The sequence below is a fragment of the Trichomonas vaginalis genome, chromosome IV, assembly GCF_026262505.1.
Source record: "Trichomonas vaginalis G3 chromosome IV, whole genome shotgun sequence".
In the NCBI taxonomy this organism is placed as follows: domain Eukaryota; phylum Parabasalia; order Trichomonadida; family Trichomonadidae; genus Trichomonas; species Trichomonas vaginalis.
In genome coordinates this window covers 31,791,376-31,816,578 of record NC_067206.1, presented here as the reverse complement: position 1 = coordinate 31,816,578, position 25,203 = coordinate 31,791,376, and the positions used below count along the sequence as shown (strand labels likewise).

General features: G+C 30.6%; 10 protein-coding genes across 10 annotated transcripts, besides 1 other annotated feature; 5 read left to right on the top strand and 5 right to left on the bottom strand.

Annotated features, from left to right (window-relative positions):
* Positions 1-389: 389 nt before the first annotated feature.
* TVAGG3_0204190 (tricorn protease domain 2 family) lies at positions 390-6,440 on the bottom strand (the record flags this gene model as incomplete). The annotated part of the gene is made up of 1 exon (XM_001315407.1): positions 821-5,356. One exon carries the CDS (start codon positions 5,354-5,356, stop codon positions 821-823), a length of 4,536 nt encoding a protein of 1,511 aa, XP_001315442.1.
* A 62-nt stretch (positions 6,441-6,502) lies between these two features.
* Positions 6,503-7,081, bottom strand: TVAGG3_0204180 (RNA polymerase II transcription regulator recruiting protein; the record flags this gene model as incomplete). The annotated part of the gene is made up of 1 exon (XM_001315406.1): positions 6,527-7,081. The coding sequence occupies one exon, from the start codon at positions 7,079-7,081 to the stop codon at positions 6,527-6,529; it is 555 nt and encodes a 184-aa protein (XP_001315441.1).
* A 2,282-nt stretch (positions 7,082-9,363) lies between these two features.
* Positions 9,364-9,762, top strand: TVAGG3_0204170 (uncharacterized protein; the record flags this gene model as incomplete). The annotated part of the gene is made up of 1 exon (XM_001315405.2): positions 9,378-9,716. One exon carries the CDS (start codon positions 9,378-9,380, stop codon positions 9,714-9,716), a length of 339 nt encoding a protein of 112 aa, XP_001315440.1.
* Positions 9,763-10,041: 279 nt separating this feature from the next.
* On the bottom strand, positions 10,042-11,613 carry TVAGG3_0204160 (uncharacterized protein; the record flags this gene model as incomplete). The annotated part of the gene is made up of 1 exon (XM_001315404.1): positions 10,042-11,613. One exon carries the CDS (start codon positions 11,611-11,613, stop codon positions 10,042-10,044), a length of 1,572 nt encoding a protein of 523 aa, XP_001315439.1.
* A 1,354-nt stretch (positions 11,614-12,967) lies between these two features.
* On the bottom strand, positions 12,968-15,695 carry TVAGG3_0204150 (uncharacterized protein; the record flags this gene model as incomplete). Its single annotated transcript, XM_001315403.1, has 1 exon — positions 12,968-15,490. The coding sequence occupies one exon, from the start codon at positions 15,488-15,490 to the stop codon at positions 12,968-12,970; it is 2,523 nt and encodes an 840-aa protein (XP_001315438.1).
* Positions 15,696-16,611: 916 nt separating this feature from the next.
* TVAGG3_0204140 (N-acetylmuramoyl-l-alanine amidase family) lies at positions 16,612-16,848 on the top strand (the record flags this gene model as incomplete). The annotated part of the gene is made up of 1 exon (XM_051226411.1): positions 16,612-16,848. The coding sequence occupies one exon, from the start codon at positions 16,612-16,614 to the stop codon at positions 16,846-16,848; it is 237 nt and encodes a 78-aa protein (XP_051111397.1).
* A 24-nt stretch (positions 16,849-16,872) lies between these two features.
* On the bottom strand, positions 16,873-17,088 carry TVAGG3_0204130 (uncharacterized protein; the record flags this gene model as incomplete). The annotated part of the gene is made up of 1 exon (XM_001315402.1): positions 16,873-17,088. The coding sequence occupies one exon, from the start codon at positions 17,086-17,088 to the stop codon at positions 16,873-16,875; it is 216 nt and encodes a 71-aa protein (XP_001315437.1).
* Positions 17,089-18,947: 1,859 nt separating this feature from the next.
* Positions 18,948-25,203: part of a mobile genetic element that runs on past the window's edge.
* On the top strand, positions 20,618-21,286 carry TVAGG3_0204120 (uncharacterized protein; the record flags this gene model as incomplete). Its single annotated transcript, XM_051226410.1, has 1 exon — positions 20,618-21,286. One exon carries the CDS (start codon positions 20,618-20,620, stop codon positions 21,284-21,286), a length of 669 nt encoding a protein of 222 aa, XP_051111396.1.
* Positions 22,516-23,616, top strand: TVAGG3_0204110 (keratin-associated protein family; the record flags this gene model as incomplete). Its single annotated transcript, XM_051226409.1, has 1 exon — positions 22,516-23,616. The coding sequence occupies one exon, from the start codon at positions 22,516-22,518 to the stop codon at positions 23,614-23,616; it is 1,101 nt and encodes a 366-aa protein (XP_051111395.1).
* TVAGG3_0204100 (uncharacterized protein) lies at positions 24,037-24,699 on the top strand (the record flags this gene model as incomplete). The annotated part of the gene is made up of 1 exon (XM_051226408.1): positions 24,037-24,699. One exon carries the CDS (start codon positions 24,037-24,039, stop codon positions 24,697-24,699), a length of 663 nt encoding a protein of 220 aa, XP_051111394.1.

Genomic DNA, 25,203 nt, shown 5'->3' with positions numbered 1-25,203 from the left:
ATATCAGAATTCTTCGCTATTTGGTTGGCGCTTTGTGCTGACCTAATAGCAAAAAATTCAATTTTTCAAATGATAATTATCACCCAAACTCACAAAAAGCCAATTACTTGGTTATTATATTACATTAAGAATCAGATTTCATTATATATGCTTTTCCAAACAAATGACGATATTATTTCAAATTTGATATATTTGCATAAAGGAATTCAGTAAGTTTATGTCTTTATGAATAAACTTTATTCATCTCATTCGGACTTAAAATCACATGATATGCTTGCTTATAGACTTGTCACTCAAATGAAAATCTATAATTTTTTATTGATAAATAAGAATCAAATTCTTTTTGATTTGCAACTTATGTTTAATGTTATTTGTTTCCAAATTAGACGTCAAAATTCAAGAGAATGCGGTCTTCGTAATATTTTTAATGGCTCACTATATTAGTTTACAACTATTCAAATTTTTAAACTTAAATTAGCTTTTTCTCTATGATAGAATTGATATTTTTATGAATAAACGATAAAATAGCATACTTTGATCGTACTCTATCTTTTAACTGTTTCAAAATCTAAAAAATATCTCTAGATGCAGATACAGGGGGTAAATAACGTACATTTTTAAACTAAGGGGTTATCCCATAAAAATTGAAAAGAATTACCATCATGAATAATTAATATCAAAAATAGTAATTTCCTTCTTCTTCAGAATCCCTATTTGAATATATTGTAGTGTAATTAATAGTTCTTTGTTCCACAATAACTTAAAGCAGCAATGCTTATTTGGACGAAAGCCAGGCTGAACAAATAAAATAAATAAACATTTAATTAGTAGAAATAAAAGCAGAAACAATCATATTTGGATCGAAAATATCTTGTTCGATTTCTGTTCCTTTCCAGACGTCATTTGACACTTTAGTTTTGTCTTCGTCGTTCATCAAATTGAAATCTCTCCAAAAATCTTTTGCTGTAGTTTTGGAGAGTTTTTCAACACAATTTGATGCAATTTTAGACCAAATCTCGTTTTTGTTGTCGAAACTGCATAGAGAAGCAATCTTTCTCGAAATGCTTGACAATGAATCGTTTTCATAAATCAATTGCACGATTCTTGTGAAAATTTCTTCAGAAAGTTTTTCATTCTTTGCACAGGAAACAAAACACTTTTCCAATCGACTGAAAATAGGATACAAAGAAGGATCTCCTGTATTGGAATCCTTGAAGTCAGACAAATTATTTGAGTTATCGAAAGACACAACTTTTCTTGAATTTTCACAGATTTCTTTGATAATTTTGTACTGGCAAACAAAAACATCCAAAAAGTCGAAATTTGTGTCATAATATTCTTTCGATCCGAATCTGATTTCATATGTTTTTCTCGGTTCTATTTCATTCGGTTTCAAAGCGAACATGAAAGATCTTTGGCTGTTAACATTAACTTTCCTTCCCAAAACAGAAATCCATGGAGGTCTATGGCTTTGACTTTGACTTTCACAGCCAACTCTGAATCCAACAATTACGTTTTCGCTGTCATTTAATGTAACTAACGCTGATTTCCTTGCCGAATTAGAACTGAAAATATATCTTTTTCTCTGCAAAACATCATTAATATTATTTCCATCATAATCTTTAACTTCTATTTTAGATAAATCTGTTGATAATGTCCTTGCCCAGAAGAAAGGTTCAACATTCTTTTCTTCTTCATAAATGAAGTCATCATCATTTATTAATTTATCTGCAACTGTTTCTGCTGTTGTGTTCATTTTTAGTTCAACAAACTGGCCGTGATTCGTCAAACAAACAAAAGAATTATTCAATACAAAAGCAGACAACAAAATCATTGAGTTATTCAACATAGAACAATATCCAATTGGAATTGTTCCGTTTTGAAGACATTCGAATTCTAATCCTGAATCAGTAAATTCTAAAGTAAACAATGCATTTGTATTAGTGTTTCCAAATACAAAAACACCATTAAAAACATCAACTAAATACAAATTCGATGGAAATTCTGTCATAACCGTTAAAAATGACGGTTTTTCTGAAAATAATTCAGAAGGTCTAATGATATGTAATAAAACACCTTGAGAAATGAAACAAAGATTATTTTCTAAACAGGAAGACAATGTTATTAATTGTCCATCTAATTTAAAATTCGAGTAACGATCAAATTCACTATTTTCTAAATTAGACAAATCGTAAATTCCAATTTTGCCATCAGATGAACTGACCAAACAATAATATTTCTTATTATGACAAATAATGGTAGATGAAGTATAGAAAACTCTTTGTTTCGTTGTAACATGTCCGAAAAACTTTTTGCTGCTTGGATCATAAAAAGTGACAAAACAATTTGTTGTTATCATTAAATATTTCGAGTCAGGAATCCATTGTACGTTATTAATAAAAAGTGACGAATCAATATTATTCAATCTTAGTTCTACTTCATTTCTAAGTGTTATTTGTCCGTTGTCTGATATTTCATATAAATAACAGTTGTGAAGTGAAGTGACGACGATAAGATTTGGTTCTTGGACCGATGGTTTTATTGACAAAATGACTTTAGGCAGAGAAACTGAAAATAGTTGAGAAGTGAGGTCATTTGTCAAAACCGTTAATTTACAACCGATTCCGACTAAAACAAATCTTCCGTCTAAGACTTGGCAGCATAATATGGCAGGAGAAACTTCACTGCGTCTGTGTGTTAATGTAAATGATTCATTAACATTTTCTAATGATGATCTAAGTCTTGTTCCATCTCCTGTTTGTAATGTTTTCTGTGGAATTTCGGAAAAAATTAATGGTGGATAATTTGGATTTATCGTCTTTGATTTCAGGTCACATGTCTTTATGTCAGAATGTAATTTGACAGTTTTATCTGACACTTTACTTGATTTACAATTTGACAGTTTTATGACAAATTTTGCCAGTGAATTTGGATTTACTGACAAAATTTTGTTTTCTTGATCGTTTTGTTTGGTCTGTCTTTTCCGAGATGAATTCTGGCTTTTCACGGAATTTGTGAGTGTACAGTACTTGTCACAGTGGCAGACAGCGTTGTTATTGTATCCGATGCAAACTAAATCATGGTTTTTGTGGCATTTAGTTGCGCATTCGAGACAAATGATCGGATTTTCGGGACAAGTGTAACAAATGAATGCTGGCCATTTGTTATTGCTTGAAAAATGACATTCTCCATTAAATTCTTCCGACCAAATATCTTTTGTCACTTTTTCGATTTTATTGATATCTTCTTTCCAGATGAAATCTATTTCTGGCTTTTCTTGGAGTTTTGCATCGACAAAGTCAGAGTGTTTGACGTTATCGAGGACAAGACTGAGCAGAGAAATTAATTCTGTCGTTGTTTCATGGATATTTTCAGGAATTTGGTCGAAAAAGTAACTTATATCATTGCATGAAGGTAAGATTCGCTCCATGATCTGAGATACAGCGGTAGGATGTGATACAGACTCTTTTCCTGACAATTCTAGGATCATTTGGATTGTCTTTGGGTCTTCTAAGTCTAATGATAAAGATTGTATGGGATCGTTGTTCTCACTTCTTATTAGCGATACAAGAACTGACCTCCTGGAGTCTTCAGAAAGCCTGTTGAACATGTTCTGTGCTTCAGGAGTGTTACCGAAAAACTCACATAAACTGGATAAGTCGTTTTCAAGGAATTTTACGATAGTTATGATCACGTCAGTGGGAACATCGCTAATAGTCTTGATCTTGTACGCAGCGGATATTGGATAATCAGCTTCTAGCATGGAAAACGCCATCATTGTGCACATGTACTTATTTCTAAGCTGTTCTCCTTGATTACCTAGCGAACTTACTAAACTCTGCTTCGATTCTTTCGAAATATATCGATGGCAAAGCAAAATTGAAACATCATCTGAAATTTCTGTTAATTTGATCGAAGAAATGATCGAAATTATATTAGATACGATTGTATAGAATGGCTGATCTTCAATCAACTCTTCTGGTTTTTTAAATATCGGTAGAGGCTGAGTATCTGGAATTGGAGGTAAAAATCCAGCGCAAAGTAGAGATGCGTAGTAACCATTACCTTTTGTGTCTTTTATTGTGTCATTCCTTACTGTTTCTGCCAATAATTTTAAGTATTTCGGTGCATTTGATTGAATAATTTGATTTTGTTTTTCTTTAAGCTTGTATAGGGCCAACTCTGCTTCTACATTGATTTCTGTAGGGAACTCATTATCTTCTGATAGCAAAATCTTCATTCTTCGATGATATTTGTTGGATAAATCTAAATAAGGTAAAATTTCTGGGTGACCAATTAAGTTTGAAGCAGCTGACGGTTTGGTCTGTAATTCTTTGATCGAAATAAGTAAGTTTGGATTCAAATAACTGCCAGAAATAACTTTTGATGCGAGCCAAAACTTTCCGTAAACAGATTGGTTGATGATTGCCCTGTAAAAACCTGTGTCTCCATGTTTCTCGAGGCTGTAGTACGCTAAAGCGATGTAATTCGGAGTAATTAAGGTTGGAATGGAAATTGACTCTTTTGAGAACTCAATTTGGTTGTTCATCAGTAGTAATATTGTCTGCTTCGTATCTAACGGTATGTCTTTGTCGAGAATTGGATTAAATTTGAAATAATGTAACAAAAATCCAAATTTTTCGTTGGAAAGTAGGTTAGAAACATCGTAATTGAGGTATATTTTCTCTGGGAATTCATATCCGTAGACAGATTGATAGATATATTGTATAAAATCAATCTCAAAAACGTTATCAAGTGGAGGAACCATTTCTGGGATAGCTACGAATGAATCTGGTGATAATTCAATATCTGTAAATAATTCTTTGTCGCAATTTTGTAAAATATCGATCGAAAAGTTTGGAATTAATTCTAAATAATTTTTGTTAAAATAGAAAGCTAAATTAATAAGGTCAACAAACTTAAATTGCTTTGGTTGGAAGAATTCTATGCAAAAATTGCAGAATTTTTCATAATTTGGCATTTTTTGTTTATCATTAAAAGAAAATTTAGGAATTTCGGCGATATTTTCTTGAATTGCTTGAAATTCTAGTAATTTCGAGAGTTCTTCTGTTGGAAATTCTTTGTCAGCTTCTTTAACTTTTCGATATAATTCGATATATTTTTGAACTGTCGTAGCTATCAAACCTATCTCGCTAGTAATGCTTGTTTCGATATTTTTAATAGATGAGAATAGTTTGGAGAGGATTGACCGATAATAAAGAAAATTGATTTTTATATTTTGGTTTTCAATCGAATCTAAGCTAACTGAAGACAGTAAATCAAAGAACTCAAAGATATCTTCCTTTGAGTATGTTGATTTATTAATTAGTTCATTCAATTTTTGCCCAAATTCCATTTTTTTAAAAAAAAATTGATTGAATTTTATCGACCACATAAAGAAAAAATCGACATTTAGTAGTAATTAGCTAGATTTACAAAATGGTTCGATTGTACTTTAATTCCTCCATTAGATTAGGTAAGATATGATTTTCTTAGGAAGATATTGTTTCATTTTCCAAAAAATCCTTTCTAAATCATGCATTAGGTATGGTATATCCATCAATTAGCATAATTTAGTTGCTGCTTTAAAAACTCACTGTAATAATTATAAAATGAATACAAGTTAGCTTTTTCATAAGTGTATCTATTCAATTTAGAAAGTATTCATATATGTATGTATATTTCGCATTTACACATCTATATTTTCTATGTATTGTGTTGAGATTTTTGAGATATCATGTTATGACTAAAAGACCTTGCACCAAATTTGCCTCCCTATAGAAAAACAAATCTATTGTAAAATACGCCTCCACTTGTTTAGAAAAAAAAATATGAAAATAAAACTTATGCTTCCACTTGTTTCGTTCTTAAGAACGAAAATTTAACTCAGAAATAACTCAAAAATGTCTAGAATTATCATTTTTAGGCAGAAGCAAAGAGATCATGAGTGAATGCTTGAAATATCAGAAACCAAATAAAGATTGATCAATTAGAAGATTAGGGATTTTCATGTAGAAAAAGTGTAATCATGTTGAAATCAACACAAATCCTAAATGTAATAATTTCAATGAATCATAAGTGGTTAAAATTGCCTAATCGCTAAGATATATGAAATAGATGATAATCGGATGAAATATGCATTCATATAATAGATCTGTAAGCCAAATGTTACACCACTGAGAATTACCGTCTTTATCGAAGGGTCCCTGATAGTTTTTGCACTATAAACAAGTGGGTATATATTAATTTAGCACGAAATCACTTAGAAAGATAGGTACTTTGTATGGTTTCAAAGACAATTGGAAAAATGGTCAAGCATTTTCATCGAAGATTTAGACTCATTATACGGAAGAAATTGTAAATAACTATAAAACAAAACGAAATACTAAGCCAGTCATATGAGCGCCAAAACTATTGGCTTGAAAAAAAAATTACAGAAACACTTCAGAAAAATTGAGAGAAAAATGAATCGAAAAAAAAACGGAATGGATTTTTTTGCAAGCAATCTTCATGATTAAATTACAGTTTACATGAACATAGATTCTAAGAAATCGAACTCATCTGTTGAGAAGAGTCCTTCAATAACGTTTTGATTAAAAATCTTATCAATCAAACTAACTTCCGCATCTTTCTTTGGAGCTGGCTCAGATAAATTCATCTGAACCTCTTCTGGTTCAATAGTTGGCATCTCGACTGGAGATGATGGAGACTTAAACAGAGAAGACTCTGGGTGCTTTTGCTGGAATCTCATAAGAACAAGGTACCGATTACGGACAGAATTTCCGGAGCGGTTACCGAGCGTTCTTCCAATGGCATTCAAGTGAGGACCCATTTCCTTATAACGTTCAAGCAAAAGACGGTCGTCTTCCTCAGTCCAATTGTCCTTTGTAAGGTTTGGATTGAGATAGTTCTGCCATCTCTCACGGCATTGACGAGAATTTCTATGTGTGAATTGTTTTGCGATCGCGTTCCAGTCAATCTCTTGTAATCCATTAACAAGGCTGAAGAGCTTCTGATCTTCTTCTGGAGTGAACTTAGACTTAACGATCTTTGACCCGGAGCGGGATGATATGGATAACATGGTAAATATTGATTTTATGTAGGAAATTCAGAAACAGTTTTTAAATATTTCAATAAGAAATTATCGATATAACTACTCATTTTTGATAGCGCAGTTTAAATATGGATTAATGCATATTATGGTGTTACTGGTGATATATGTTCAAATGAGAAAAAGAAAAGATAAAAATATGAGGTAAAAGAATTGAATGTATGAATTGAAAGGGTGGCAAATTCAAAGTGTGGCAAAAGTGACACTAATGACCAATTGATGATATTTACAATTGTAATGATAATTGTAGTAGTTTTATAAAAGAATTAAAAATTGAGAGCAATTTCCTCTTCAATTAGTAACCAAGTAAATGATATATACAAAAAGAGTTAATGCAAAATTTAATGAAATTGTGAGTTGCGAAAATTTGATAAAATAGGTCTCTAAAAATTTAACGATATTAAATAAAATTTGTGTAATAAAAGCATATGCATATCTGAATAGGAATACCAACTATTTAAATTGAAATGAAAAGTTGAGTAAATGGGAAAATGCATATAATAAATCAAACAATGTTATATCTTCAAATCGTAAAATATTCGAATTGATCGAAATTCAGAGATTCAAAAATAATTTGCATAAGCAAATAATAAAGGTAATGTTAATGTTTGTGATACTAGATGATATTTTATTTATCCAAACTTGGATGAAAAATGTTTTTTTCTTCTGAAAAGTCAAACCAAATTCAAATCAAGCGGATTATTTTTTTGAATACCACTTCTCAAATTTTTGATGCAAATTTTACATCATTCAAGTGTATTCTCAATCATCAACCAGCAAGCGAATTTATTGTCAATTTGATACACATATTATTCTTATCATATTCCACCGATAATCAGATTATACCTCGATATGAATTTCAAATAATTAATGTTATTATTGTGAAATAGAACCATAGGGAATGATTTCTTTTATGTTAGATCTTTTTTAATTGAATTTTTCTTACAATGATCCCCAGTTATTTTTCTAATTTATTTGTATATTCTGCTATACCTTTACATATTACATCAAATAATTAATATCTCAATATAAACTTCCGCTAAAATATTATATGAAATAATCTAATATTACAAATATATGCATCTCAATGATACCATCGTTTATTCTTTCCAGATGCTAGTTAATTGCTATGAACTGTGATGAAAAATTGTATCTTTTCAAAAATCCTAGATTCAAACTTGTGTATTTTTATATTATACTTGTTGAATATTATTAGTTCCTATTACACATCAGATTAATTTCAATCATTACATCTTAAAACCAAATTCCAAAAATTTCAAAATCACATTTTCAAATTTCTGTCATATGAAGTATAATATTTCTTTCAATTAATTGTTGGCATATTAAATTCAGAAACATTGATATTTATGAAAATGAAATTTAATCACATAAATAGATTCATTTAAATCAATAATTTGGTTGTTAGTTTTTACAGCTTAGTTATGATTTGTAAAAAGATAGGCTTTCAATTTAAATAACATTCTTGATCAGGAGAATACAATTAGAATCTATTGAATTGTTGTTTAATTTATGACATGACTTCATATTTTAGGAGTTGTATATAATCATATAGAAATCATTTAAAATATTGATCTTCATTCACAAATAAGCACATTTCCATATTGCTTAGAATCACTTAAAGCTTTAATTAATCTTAATGACAATAAAAATAAAAAGCAAAATTTCAAAAACCATACGTAATTGTTCTTGATTCATAATCTTGTTTTTTTGCTTTTTCATTTTTTTGTTCTATTTATATATTATAATTAGTTTATTTCAACAGTAAAACAAGTTAATGCATTTTCAAATGTATACATATCTATAAAAATTATTTCTAATTATAAATTTCCTATAAAAACTGAGTATATGAGATAAATGAAGATTTTTAAAATTTATTTATTCACAAAATGATCAATTTTCTATTCTTCAACATTACAAAGCCAAAATACCTGCATCAGATAGTTTATTTTTGCATGAAACATTCTAAGCTCATATCAAGAATGGATTTTCATCAATCAGATTAAATATTCCAGATTTTTATCATTGATCAATATTATAATGCCGTTTTGGTTTGATATTTTTTTTAATTTAATTTAAGATTTTTAATTGAAAGCTTCCATCGGTCGATTTCCGTTAGGGAAATTCAGCTCCAAACTTTTTATGCAAAAATTTTGATTGACTCAAATAGGCATACCAAGTTGTATCTAACCACAAGTGAACTAATATAAAACGATTATTTTAAACGTGCACCTCATTTTTTTCGATCATGGGAGAGAAAAAGATGACCAAGAAAGAGATTGAGGCCAACCTCAAGAAGGCTATGAATGATGCTGACTTCCAGACAGAAAAATCTGCTGAATATCAGTGGCTTCAGTCAGTTTATGACAAGAAGAGACTCACTCTTCCGTATATCAAGAAGGTTTGCGAAGAGCTTTCCAAAGCTATTGGCAAGGAATATGGCAGCGAGTGCCATAACTGCAGAAGAAGATCAAGCTTCTGGATCCATACACATCTCAACGAGATCCGTGACTACTTAACAAAGAACGAAACAGAGATCGAGTCACCAGATGGTGGCAAGGTCAAATTAACCCCACCATCTGCTTAAACTCCATGTATTTTTCCTTTATTCACTACTAAACAGTCAATTAGTTAATGCCATTTCTTTTTTAATTACAATGGTCTTTTAGTTAAGTTTTGAGTGTTTATCATTTTTTATGAATTGAAATTTTTTTTGAATTATTGAAAGTTAAGCGATGAATTTATTAGATTTCATATTTTTTAGAGAAGATGGAAATAGTAATTTGTTGTTTTCATAAAATTAATATAAACAAATTTTACAATACAAGGGAATAGAATACAATCTGGCATAAATACTGAAGATGTGCAATGAGAACAGACAAAAGGTATCAGATGTCTTGAAAGGTTTAAATTTATTTCGGATCTCCTTCTGAATTTTCTAAATTCTCGTCTTCATCATCCTTTTCATTATGTTCTTCTTCTTGTTTTGCTTCAGTATTTTCGTTTTCATCTTTCTTTTCTCCATTATTTTCTTGATTTTGATTTGAATCTTGATTTTCTTCTTGTTTTGGCTCATCTTTCTTTTCTTCTTCCTCTTCTTTTTGATTTTCTTTATCTTCTTCATTTTCATCTCTTTCAGCTTGAGCTCCATTTTCTGTTTTTGTATTTTCTGGCTGATTTTCAACTTCTCTTTCCTCTGGCTTCTCTTCTTCCTTTACATCTTCTTCCATTTTAGCTTGTTCTTCGTTCTGTTCTTGCTTCTTCTTTTGATCTGTTTTTTGAGGTTTCTTTTTCTGGTCAATTTTCCTTTGTTTTCCATTCTTCTTCTTATCTACATAGTCATATTTGAAAGGAATAGGCGCATAAGCCTTCTTTGCAAGTCTCATCGAATATGTTGGAGGTAAAGGTTTCGGATCAGGAATTTGGATCTCATCATGGGCATAGTTAGGTTGTTCTTCCTTGATTTCCCTAATTTTGCCTCCTCCTGTTTGATATTTTGTTAATCTTTCGACCCATTTATCTTTGGAGGTTTTTAGAGGGGCAATTTTCTCGTATTTCGGTTTCCCTGGTTTACTCTTGTAAATAGTAAGTGGTTGCTCTGAATATGGAGATTCTCTGAGGTTTACAGTAAAACAATACGCTTTATGCATGTTTTGAGTAAATCCTGTAGGCAAGGTACGTCTGTGGGACATTTCTAAAGGTGTTAATGCTTCAAATACATGTGGATCCACTTCTTTTGGCTGTCCATTTGACAATTTTGTACCTTTTACTTCTCTATATGCTCCAGCATAGTTAATTGAGCATTCAATGCATACATTAACAGTCTCTGATAGTATTTTTGGAGCCATATCTTGTAGTCTTTCCTTAATAATTTTGTATAATCTGTATTCATTTACTGAAGGGAATTTTATGTGAGCGCGATAGTATATAACTTGGATCTTTTTAACTTTATGAACGGGATTTTTGCATGGTGGTTTGAAAAAGTCTGGTTTTATAGCGCATTGCATGAAATATTGGAATTCGGATTCACCATTAGGTATATTTCCGAACAAGTTAGCGACAAACGCAGATTTCAAGTTTTCTGCTGTAGCTCCTTCTAAAATGAAAATTTTCTTTGGTTCGTTATAAATCCCGAAAGAAGCTTTGAATTGCATAACAGAAGTACCGTATAGGGATTTCATTAATTGTATGATATGTTGGGAGATTTGCTTGACTTCTCCATAGATATCATCTAATACGTCATCAGGTTTCTTTCCTTTCATGTCATATTCAACGATTTGATCAAATTCTTTCTTTTCTTCCTCTTCTTCTTGCTTTGGCATCTCTTTTAAGTATTTTCCTTCACCTTCTACAACTTGAATTATTGTTTTCGTTTTATCACTGCGTTCAAACTCAAAAGGCGCACTTTCGAATGGTATTGAACATTTTCCAGATGTGCAAGCAACCAATATATCACTATATGTTCGTGATATTGTGCTTGTCATTTTTGAAAAAAAATAACAAATTTTTAATCGTTTTCCACAGAATTTTTTTTGGGAGACTAAGAGATAGGTGCGGGTATAGTTTCAGTTGCAGAAATTTTCAGAGAGAATTCTAGAAATCAAGAAAAAACATTACATCAGCTAAATTAGAAATATAGAAGTCTCGTATAAATCTCATCATAAACACAGAAGTCTCATTGATGAAGAAAAAGATTATGAAGAGTTAGAAATGTTTACTAAAGTTTGTAAAAAAAGAGAAAGTTTATTAACTTCAGAAATACTTTTTTTGATAATTGCAAATTCTGCTTGGCAAATATCAGTTGAAAAATGAATCAATTTGTTAGTAAATAGTTCTCTTGTATTAGTAGGTTTTACATTTCTAGAAAATGTATTTGAAATCGAATTGTCAATGTAACAACTATCAACTGTTAATTCATCATAATAGTTATATATCAAACATGAACCTTGAGGAGTAGTGTTGTTTATAAAAGAACAACTTTTTACAGTATGAGAATTATACCAATGAGCAATAATTCCTCTTTCTGATTTTGTATTAGTATTATTTATAATATTACATGAATCAATCAAAGAGTTATACCAAAAATTTAATATATCATTTGTTGCTAAATTATTAACAACAGTTGAATAGTTAAATGTTGTTGTGTATTTATCTGGTTTAGCTTCATAATGTCCTGCAGGTTCGTATTTAGCTTTATTTGATGAGAAATTTGTTGATGAAACTACGATGTTATCATACAATGTTTGAAAAACAGATCCTCCATTTTCATTTCCTGAATCGAAAATGGAACTTTCAATAATAAAGTTTAAGTTATCTCTGCCAACTTCTGTATATGAAATTTGGCCCAAACCTTGGCCTTTGCACTTTGTACAGCAGAATTTGCGTTGAATAATTGAACTATTCTTGCCAATTTTGTAGTAAACGCAACTTCCTTGTAATATTGAAGTGCAATTACTAAATGAACAGCGGTTATGTAGAAATAAAGTGTCGGAAATATCATTAAAATTGATAACACGGTCATGATCATCAAAGAAGTTGCACTCGTCTAAGAAATATTGTTTTTTTCCTGCTGGAAGATTGTAATTTTGACGGTTTCGAGTTTCTTCGCCTGTGAATTGAACATTGTAGTAACTATTCCAAACATTGTCATCCGATGAGGTTGACTTTCTTCCGAATTCATTCACACTGTCAAATAACCGTAAAAATTCATTGAATTACAAAATCCAAAATTTTGCAAAATTTTACCATTTTTCATTTTTGCAAATCAACATATCTAAGTAATTCATTAAACAACATATGTTTTTATAACAAATAAACAATAAAAAATATAAAATTAAATTATTGAGCTGGTGATTTTGAACCATTTGATCTTCCACTTGGAGAGTTATTATCAGATCTAACAGAATTTGCTTGATTATCAGATTTAACACTCTGATTGTCACTCATCATCTGAGAATCCTGGATTTTTTCTCTCAAACCTGACATCAAACTTTGATTTTGTTCTTCATTTTTCTCTTCTTCTTCTGGTTGATTTTGACGAATTTCTTCTTCTTCAGGATTTTGTTGTGGCTGTTCCTCTAGTTGTTGCTGTTCTTCCTCTTGAAAATGGTTCATCTCTTCCTCTTCGTTTTGATTTTCATCACCCAAATTCGAAACTTTTTCAGTGATTTGTTGAGAAAGAGCAAAAGATTGACTTTGTTGACTTTCTGTTGATTTGACAGACGAAGCTCTTGATTTAGGTCTGATAGGTGGCAGTGTTTCACTCAATGTTTGTCTTGAATAAACTCTTTGCCTCAAAGCTTCAACATCAATTCCATATTTCTGACCTAAACTATCAATATCAACTTTCTTTCCTAATCTCTTTATTTCTTCGATTTCGAATTTCATCATTGCTACTTGAGCGGCCATTTTCTCTGAGTTCTTGATCTTCGTTTGTTGCTCTTGAAGTTTCTTTTGTTTTTCGCGTTCTATTCTTTCATCATTTTCATCTAATCTCTTTTGAACATCGTTCAATCTCTTTTCTCTTAGATATTTCTGTCTTCTTGCAGCAATTTCACAATCATCTGATTTTAATCTTGCTTGTATTTGTCTTATCTGTCTTTGTTTCTTTAATTCAGCCATATACTTTTGATGTTCTTCTTCTCTATGCTTCTGTTGTTTTTCAAGTTCCATTATCTTTTGTTGCTGTTCTTTATGTTGCTTTTCTATCAACATATCTTGTCTCAAACTTGCATCACGAGATACACATCTTGATTTCGCTTGTTTTCTTTCTTCATTCAACATATTGATTCTTTGAAGACTATTATAATATCTTTCATTGATCTGTTTCTTGTTCTGTTCATCCTGCATTGATAATGATCTTCTTGTGTTTTGATTTCTCTTTATTTTCATTTGTAAATCTCTCCTTAATGAAAGAGATTTTTGTTTTTGCATTTCTTGGTATTTTTCATAACATTCTTGAGATCTTCTTTCCCTCTGTTGCATTTTCTCCGTCTTTATTTGGGATCTCTCAAGTTCTGCATTCTTTTGTCTTTGCATCAATTCTTTGACTTTTTGTTCGTTTTCTTTTGCTTTTCTTTGTCTTTCTTTTTCTTCTTCTTCCAGTCTTTCTTCTCTTCTCTTTTCTTGGTCTTCCAATTTCAATTGTCTCTCTTTAATTTCTTCATTCCTCGTCTTTTCTAAGTCTTCTAATCTTAACTGTGCTCTTTTGATGTTTTCTCTTCGAATTCTTTCCATTTCGATCGAATCTTGTTTTCTTTTTTCTAAAAGTTTCTTTTGAGCTTGCATTGCTTCTTGTTCTTTCTTGTATTGTTCTCTTCTCATCTGTTCTTCATTAATTTGCCTTTCTTCTTCCATCTTTTGGAGTTCTTTCAGTTTTTGGATGTGTTTCATTCTAGATTCTTTAATTTTTTGTTGTCTTTCCTCTTCTTTACGTTTTTCACGCTCCAAATCTCTTTGTGTCCTCGCCAAACTGTCTTGTTGGTTCTTTTCTTCTCTCAACATTTGAAGAATTATTGCTTCAAATTCTTTTTTGTATCTATTACGAGGATCATGAATAATTCGACTATTATCGTCTTCATTAGCTTGTTCTTCTTCATTTCCGTCGTTTGTTTGTTGGTTTTTGTTCTGTTGCGCTTCAATTATATTTTGTCTTTGAGTTTTTACGTATTCTGAGAGCCTTGATATACGATCTTGATAGTGATTTAAGACAACATCGCGAATATCTTGATCGTTAGGATACTTAGCAAGCTCTGCATCAGAAGGCATAAACAAATCATCAAATTCAACACCCGTTTCTTCAATTGCCTGAAGAGTTTCAGGTTCCGTAAAGGGCTGCTTATTATTTGGATCATAATTCTCGATCGAAATGTAATTATTATCCCCTGTTTCTTGGTTATCTTGATTTTCATTATTTTCTTCTTCAGGATTTTCATTCGTATTCGTTTGCTCTGTAATGAAATTTTGATCTACCATCCCATGCACTTTGTCTAATGTTTCGTCTGAAATTGCTGTATCTCCGTTATTATTTTCTTGATCGTTTTGATCTTGATTTTCGTTATTTTCGGGTTGCTCAGAATTTTGACTTTTAACTTCATCGTTATTTTGTTCGGTTTCGCCTTGATTTGAATTTTTTTCTGTTTTATTACTTCTTTGAGATGCATTTCCGCTTACGTTAACAGAATTATTGTTAGATTTATTAGATTTGGCAGAGTTCGGACTTGCTATTTCTCCATTTTGCGATTGATTTTCGGAATTATTTTTTGGACTTTGGGGATTTTGTTCTTGATTCGTTCCCTCCTCTGGTGTCTGGTTAGCTTCCAAACCATTTCCAGAATTTAAAGCTTGCTTTATTGATATCATTTTTTAACAAATCCCTTTCAAAAAAAATTGACAGCGAAATAACGTATATTATATCTTTGTTCTTTTGGATATGAAAACCATTTCCAGTTGTTAGCATACTTCAAAGAAAGCCTAAAGACGAGAGATTTAGTTTTAATAAAATAAAGAATTAAAGTAGTAGGATAGGATGGGTTGTGTGACTTTTTTTGTAAACGTAAGAATTCATACAATATCGAGCGATTTTGTATCATTTTTTTAACATATTAATTTTAAAATAATTTATTTTTTTATTCTTACATAAATGACCCAACAAGTAAAACCAGATAAAATAGATTATCGAATTTTAGAGGATGGTGTTCCTGTTTATATTCAAAGATTTAAAGGGAAGCAATATTATAGAATTGTTAATCCTGAATACATAAAACATTTATTTAAAAAGGAAGACTGTGAATTATTAAACGTTAATGAATATGAAACCAATAAATCAAAATTGGAATATAAATATATTGGAAGTGATGAAAGATGCAAAGATAAAGATAAAGTTTATACAGTTTCATATAATGAATGGAAAACCAATAAGATAAGAAAACATTTAGGAGATTATGGTAAAAGTTCTGAATTCTTTAAATCTAGTATGTACGAGAGAGTAAAAGAAATTAGAAATAATTATTTTCATGAATAAAAAATAAACTTTAAAAATTCATGTCTTACATTTTTGAATAATTTATGAAATCAATTATTTGATTCATTCTTTCTTCAATCTCTTCTATTCTTTTTGTTAAATCATCAATTTTCATTAATGAGGTGATTCTTGATTGGGGAATAGATTTCAAACTAACCACCCCCTTTATTTTTGAAATTTTGAATCCATCAACTTTAAACATTTTATTCAATTTACATGTTGTCAATTCTTCAAATAATTTTTTATTGTTAGCATAATAGTCATTAAATTCTTCAACAGATGAAAAAATTTTTATTTCAGTAATTGGTTTAACAACGTTTATTTTTTGTTGAACATCTTCACTTTCATTTATTTCTTCCTTCTCTGTTTCATTTATTTTTAAAATCGGCTTCATTTATCATTAAATAAAAATTAGAATATAAGTGATGAAATATATTTTTTAATTAATATTAAATCAGAAATGGCGGCAGGATTCTTTAAAAAATTATGGGATGGAATTAAGAAAGCTGCAGGTTGGGTTCATAAAAAGATTATTAAACCCGTTGCAAACTTTTTGGCACCAGTAGCGAAAACGGCAGGAACTATCATAGGTGGAGTATTAGGTACTAAAGCAGGTAATCCGGCGATGGGAGCACAAGCAGGTAACGCAGTTGGTGGAATTGCTGAAGGAATACTTAATAAAATAGGAGGTAGATAGTGGAAAAATAAATAAATATTATTTTTATCTTAGTATTGGTTGAAGTCTTTGATAAACTTTTTCTCCTTTATTTAATATTTCTCTTATTGGGGCAGCTTTTGGTGTTATTGATTCAGCAACGTCACTAATTGCTTCTTTATTCTTAAATATCCAATTTGCTCCTTTCTTCATTGTTTCCCAAACTTTATGCGCTCCTCTTTTTACTTTATCCCATAATTTTTTAAAGAATCCTGCAGCCATAGTTGATTATTTCATTAAAATTAAAAATTCATTTTCATCTTTTAATTTTGATTTTTTATTTATTAATAAATGACGACTAACTATTTGGTGCCAAACACTAAACCGATTAATGGAAATGTGTTTCATTCATTCGAAAAGATAAATGAAATATTCGCAAAGAATGACGGTAGAAGATATTATAGAGAACTTGAAAGTTCATGCTATGACTCTGATGCTCCATATTTTGATGATAAACAAACTCATTTAAGAATTACAAATCCGGCTCATGATGTGAACCAATTAGGTGACACATATATTAAACGCAAAGTTAAAGCAACTCTAGTTTCAAATAAAGCTTTCACATGTGATGCCGCTTTTAAATGCATGCGTTTATTCGTTGGTTACAAATCATCAAATCAAAGCTTTAAACAATTAGAAGTAGAAACCGAAAGAGGTGATGCTGGTTATCTTCAGATGGATTGCGCCCGTGAATCTTTCGCATTTGCAACATATAAACCAAAATCAGAAAGGAAAGTTAAAAAGTTTGTTCATTCGTTATATAATAATGTTCAAAAATATGATAACTCAGTATGTGGTAAATATATTGACCCTTCAGAAGTTTTCAAAGAGCAAATGAAGAAGTTGATGTCACTTTTGATATGATTATTCCGGTAAATGATTTGTTAGCATTTCAGGCGTTCGATGATTATCCTAAATCATTTGGTGATATCATTCTTAAATATTATGTTTTCAGGGATACTTTAGTATTTTGTCAGGTTGACCCGTTAAGAGTTGCTGATTTACAAAATTACGTTTATGAAAAGATAACTGATGAAAATTATGAAAAGATTATGAATCATGTTTATAAATATGATCGCAAATTCCAACAAATCAGACTTCCTGCCAAATTAATTACAAGCTTAGCCGCTACATCTGCTGACGCAACAGTTGATGACGTTATTATTTCATGCACAAAGATGGAAGTTTTAGAGGATAAATGCATTACACCAGGATACGGTTTAATTGAAGAATCAGTTAAAGCAATACCACGTTTATTCAGTAAGGAAGATCCATTCATGATTCCAGCTCAACATATTGACGTTCGTTCACTAAATGGAGGTTGCATCACTCCTGAAGGTATTAGCTCAGATTTCTCATACGCTCTTCATAATGTTACAGATGTTGTGTTAGCATTTCCGAAGAATGCAATGCAAAGAACAGTTTTAGAAAATCCAATGCTTCGAGGTCTTCAGGTCACTATAGATTCCAGAAACTTCCCCGATCAAGCGATGACCACAGTGGGTGACATATTCTTTACACGTATGCTTCAAGCTTCTGATTTAGATGGAGTGAATGAATGCACAGAAGAATACGAGGACTCATTAACTAGACCACTGAATGCAGATGATGGCACGCCATTAGCTAGAACATGGAAAGACCAAACCTCATTCTTATGCACTATTCCAGTTCAACGTGATGGAGCGGGTATATTCTTTGATGGATTAGAAACTTTCAATTCACAAGTTACAGTACAAGTGAAAGCTTATCCAATCATTCAGGGTGTAAATGACACTTACTGTTCAAAGGTGACAAATCCTCCTCAGGTTTGGTTTACTAGGACAACATATTGGACATGGACACCGGATGAAGGTTTGAAATATCATCCAACAGGTACACCACCACAGTATAGAAGTTCATATGATGAAATATTGATGAATAGAAATGTTTAAAATTATAAATTTATTTTTGATTAAATGGATTTAAATTCATCCACCCCTTATGAAGAATTAGCCGGAGTATATAATACATACATAGATGATATGATTAATGAAGCATTGAGTGATAATAGAAATGCTCTATCTAAGGAAAAATTAATGAAAATTCCATATTCTGAATGTTACTTAAATTCAATCACTGCAGCAATTGGTAAACAAAATAAAGGTAAAACATTAACGATATTAAAACAAATTATCATTATTGCTAACACCTCCCCCATTCACATGTGTTAATTTATATCAACCGTTCAGGTTCACCTTCAGATGATACATTTGAATCTTTAAAGCATTTAATCAAAATTCCAATTATTTATTTATCACAAGAAGAAGCAGAAGATTATTTAAAAAACTTTTTAATGTATAAAGAATTATATAATACAATCAAGAAGCAAGGATTAGAGGATAAAATTATTGATAAACAACGGGATGAATTATTTGAAACACTTTCTATTTCAAATTTTGATAGAGAATTTTTGCATTCACTCATTTTTCTAGATGATGCAGTGAAATCAAAACTAATAACAAATGAGAAATCATATTTTAATCAGTTATTAACTCAATGTCGACACATTCAGTGTTCATTCTTTATGGCTGTTCAATACTTCAAAGCATTAAGCACAAACATTAAATCAAATCTATCAACACTTTTCATTTTCAGGGTTTAGTCGTCAACAGTTGAACGTTATGCTTTATCAAGTGAATTTACCAATGAGCATTAATGAACTTTACACACAATATCAGCAATTAGGTGAACATGGAAAAATAATAGTTGATTTAAATAAAGGAAGTGTTAAATTTGATTAACTTTTTATGATTAATTTTTATTTTTTATTTATAATTAAACATGACAGAAATGGTAAATCTTCTACAGGTTCCATTAAAACAAGGGACAAACAAAAAGGGTACATATAATAGAACTATGAAAGTTCCTGATGGAATGAAAGAATTAGTTCATGTTGTTGCTGGTCTTCAAAAAGATGTTAAACAAATGAGAAACGTTTTAACATTACCAGAAGCTCAAGCATATGCCAAACGTCATGGTCCAAATTGGAAAGCACACGAAGCAGACATTACGGGTCCAAATGGAAAACCTGATGGTATAAATGAAGTTTTCGTTACTGATGGTCAAGGTAATATTAAAGTCATAAATGGTTACAAATTAACTATGTCTGATTATCCTAAACGTAAAGCATATAATGAACGTTATCCTATGCAATTTGATGAAAATGGAAAAGCTGTTAAACAACACATTGGAGAAGGTGAAAATGGTCCAATTAATGCATACCGTTATAATCCATATTCTTATTTCAATGAAGAATTAAATGCTATTGAAGAGGGACCGGATGGATTACCACGATATTCTAACCAGTTTGATGGTCAATATGCAAATATTAGACCTGAAATTTCAGCTAAGAAATTCTTTAAAGTTGCTTTATTCGATCCAGTTTTCGCAAATGTTAAAGATGAACTTAAACATCAATTCCAACCAATTATAGTAGCAAGAATTGCATCAGGTGCTTTATCTCAAGCATTCAAAGATTTAATTAAGAAACCATTATATCAGCAACGAGGTTTAACTTATGATTTAGTTAAGGAATCAGATAAAAGAAAATTTGAGAAATCAGATGATTATAAGAATGCAATTAATGAATATATTCGGTCTATTAATTTCGATGAAAATGCTAAAAATCAACTTCATGAACAAATACAGGGATAATAGATTCAAAAGTTCCAGCAAAATAAAAGTTTAAATATATTTTTTTATTCGATTATAAATGAGAAGACGTTTCACTAGTCAAAAGAACACTAACGCAAAAGCAGAGATTACGGTTGGTTATAACGTAAATGATGATAAATCACGAATTATTCAAAATGTTAAAGTTAATGTTAGCCCTGAATTAACAAGGTCAGCAACTCAACCAAATTTATTAACTCGTGACTTACCGAAGAATGAGGAGGAGCAAAATAAAGAAGATGGAGACCCAATCATTTTATCTGAACCTGGTAAAGAACCTGTTGAAATTCCCACTTATCCAACATACCCCCCACCTCTTTCATCAAACATCGAGAACCCATATAAAATAGACATTAATTCAGAATTAATGAAAATTTACCGTGATATAATAATTAATAATTATGATTCAATAATAAATTTAATTGACCAATCCGGTTTAATTATTTTACCTTATGAATCATTAATTCACATTATCGCCATTCTTTGTGATGTTCAAGATTCAGACGTTAAGATTCAATTTTTCATAGATGATGAGGTTTCATGCTGCGGAACAGTTGCAAAAATAAATCCTATAAAGGATATTAGCACAATTAAGATATCAAAGAACGGAACAACAACTGAACTTCATTTAACATATAATGATATTTATAATAAAATAGTTGATGAATATAAAATATCACTTGAAAAATTCTTTGTTAAGGCTATTTAATATTCAAGCATTAACATTATCGAATAATAATCCTTTGAATCATAATCAATAATAATTGACCTTTCACCAGTTTCTATCGTTTGTTTTATTTCTTTTTGTTCACCACTATCCGGATCGGTCATTGTAATTGTTTTTGTTATAGTATCAGCTTTATCTTTAACTTCAATCTTTTTTCCATCGGGATATTTAAACCAAAATTCCAAAAATTCGATATTGTCAATCTGTTCATATTTTAATCTATCAATTACATTTTTAATACCATCTGAAAATCTTATGAAATGGTCATTATATGGGTTTGATTGAACTAAATTTGAATGAAGTGAAATATAACCTGTTGATGAATATGACATTGACTCATATTTTCTGAAAACACTAAAATTTATAACATGAATGAATTTCTTATTCGTTGAATTTATGAATTCTTGAGGTAATCTTATTCTAGTTTTATTTATCACTGGAAAATAACGCTTTACCATATTTTTAATCGTAATAAAAATGTCAATTATCAATATTATTTCGAATAATAGCTGTGAATTAAATTTAACAGTTAGCGGAATTTATAATGTTACTCTCGTTTCTGTGAGTGGTAAATTTAATCCCATTCTTTTAGACCCTTCAGATTATATATCATTTATTAAAGATGACCATGAAAAAACGTATGATATGTATATAAATAATGTGATAACGAAATGGGATATTAACATGATTTTAAGTTATTTAAATGAATCATTTATCGTATGGTATGAAGAAAATTTTAAATCAAAACCTGATAAACTTTTTGAACTTGATGAAATAAATAACCTTATTAAATTTCCGCTGAAAATTAAATTTTGTACTCCTCATCTTCGTTCATTGTTGGGGATATTAAATTTTGAAAAAGATGTTGGGGATGTTTTGTATTCTGACACTGGTTCCAATTTCATTTTAATCAAATGTGATAAAGTTAATACCCCAATGAGATTTTCACATCAAACATTAGACCATAACTCTTACCCATCAATACAAAACATTTTATCCATCAACTTAAACACATTTTCTTTATCATATCCGTTTCAATTATCCGGGAATTCATTTATTCTTCATTCAAAAGATTTATCAAATATTAAATTTAGAATAACTGACCTATTTGATTGTGATTTAGAATTCATGAATGAAATATTATGGCAATTTCAAATAGAAAAATAGCTGATGAGATAACGGATTAAATATTTATTTTTAAATCATAATAAATGATTAAACAACAGCAACCACAGCAACTTAAGGCGCAAAACACCCAGGTCCTTCAGACCATTACATACGCCATATATGCATATAATTCAAAGACGGCAGAACAAACGCAAAGGTTGAAATATGGAGATTTGGAGATAGTATTGAAAAATGAACATTTCGAATTCGTTTGCAAAGGTGGTGCAGTGATATCAAATATAAAAGAAATTTTATTTATGAATTCTAAAATTAAAGGTATAACGGATGATATAACATCAATTCCACCAGAAGAACAAAGATATTACGCATTAAATGCATTTCCTAAAGTTTTGAAGATTGGAAGATTTAATTTAAATGAGGAATTCATAGAAGGTTTCCTAAATGACATAATGAAGAAGGTGGATAAGGAATATGTGGATAGTGAGTTAAATAAGAAGGCAAATTTGGTTTATGTTGATGAAAAAGATAATGAAATTAAAGAAAAGGTTGAATGGTATCATGAATGGACATTTGAGACTTTTAAAGTTAAAGCTGATACAGAATGGGTTTCAGGATGTTTAGATCTTAAAGCAGATAAAACTTATGTTAACGATGAGTTAGAGAAGAAAGCAGATAAAACTTATGTTAACGATGAGTTAGAGAAGAAAGCTGACAAAACAGAGCTTCAAACATTAAAGACTGAAATACTTCAAACATTATATCCTGTTGGTTCTATTTATACATCAATGAACTCAACAAATCCATCAACAGTTTTAGGTTTTGGTTCATGGAAGCAGATTGTAGATAAATTCTTATACTGTGCTAGATATTCAAAGCAAACAGGAGGTTCGAAGAAAATTAAAGAAGCAAACCTTCCACCGCACACTCATACAGGAACTACAAACACAACAGGTAATCATTCACATTCAATAACAAAAAGAGGTTATATAAATCTTGCAGCGGGTTCGGATAGATGGGGAATGAATAGATATGATATCACAACTGACCCAGTAGATTCAAGCACAGGTATTTTCTGTGGAACCACAGGTAATCATTCACACACTTTCACAACAAATCCAACAGGCTCGGGTAAAGATTACATGCCACCATTTGTGACTGTATTCGCATGGTACCGTGTTTATTGAACACACTTGAGCCTACTTTGCAGGCTTACCGAGTTCATTGAATGTGCTTGAGACATGACCCAAAGGGTTTAGGCTTACCGAATGAACTAAATATATTTTATGTCTGTAATTAATTAGGTAATGAAGTAATGGATGAACTGCAGAAATAAATGTTTACGTTAAGTGACTCAAAGAGTCCGGAGACAAAGTCTCATGTTTACGTTAATGTTTACGTTAATGGTTTCAGGTTATTCAATAATTAATTATTTTTGAATAACTGAAGGTGTCACCAGGTCACCATGTGTCACTCGATTAATTAACTTCTCTGAAAAAATGAGACAACATGACATTTTGACAACAGTCCTGGAAATTTGATGCAATCCAAAAATAACGTTAGTTTTAAAATCGGTTTCATTTTTTATTTTGTATGTAAGAACAGAAATGTCAGTCGAAGCAAAATCATTTACGAACAAATCTAATGGCGAAACATTCACAAAAGGCACTTATAACGGTATTGAAGTCCTACGTAGAGACAAGGATGGTTACATTAATGCAACAAATATGTGTCAGCAGTTTAGGAAAGACTTTAGAAAGTTGTTGGAAAATAAGTCCTGGGAAGAGTATTATAAGGCATTTTGTGAAGAATATAGCAACCGCCGGAATTCAGACGGTTGCTTTTTATACAAAATTCATGCAGGAATTCCTGATGAAATCAAACAGGTTAGAGGAACGTATGTAGACCCAAGACTTATAAACTATATAGCAATGTGGGCTTCTCCAAAATATTGCATAGCAGTTGGAAAAATTATGGACTCCATAGACAAGAAAGTTCATGAGAAATTAGATGAAGAAGAACTCGAAGATACAGTAGAGAATGCAAAACATTTGTTTGAAGAAGAAGTTAGAAAAATGTGCAAAAAACAATTAGAACATGAACGTGAGATATATTATGGTTATAGAGATTCTCCATACGAACTAGACCAATGGGAACAAGAAGATTTAAAGAGAGAATTTAGAGAATATGAACTCGCTAAGATAGCATTAGAAACTGCAGAAAAGAAGTTAAAAGTTTGGGGTCGTTTTGTAAAAAAATATTGTGAGTAAATGAACCATTTATTTTTGTCATAAACGACCAAAAATATATTTTATCGTTTATGGTTTCAGGTTATTCAATAATTAATTATTTTTGAAGAACTGAAGGTGTCACCAGGTCACCAGGTCACCAGGTTAATTAACTTCTCTGAAAAAATGAGACAACATGACATTTAGACAACAGTCCTGGAAATAAATGTTTACGTTAATGTTTTGTCAAGACTTCATCGTAAATGTTTACGTTAATGTTTTGTCATGGTTTCATCGTAAATGTTTACGTTAATGGTTTGTCAAGACTTCATCGTAAATGTTTACGTTAATGTTTTGTCATGGTTTCATCGTAAATGTTTACGTTAATGGTTTGTCAAGACTTCATCGTAAATGTTTACGTTAATGTTTTGTCATGGTTTCATCGTAAATGTTTACGTTAATGTTTTGTCATGGTTTCATCGTAAATGTTTACGTTAATGGTTTGTCAAGACTTCATCGTAAATGTTTACGTTAATGGTTTCATCG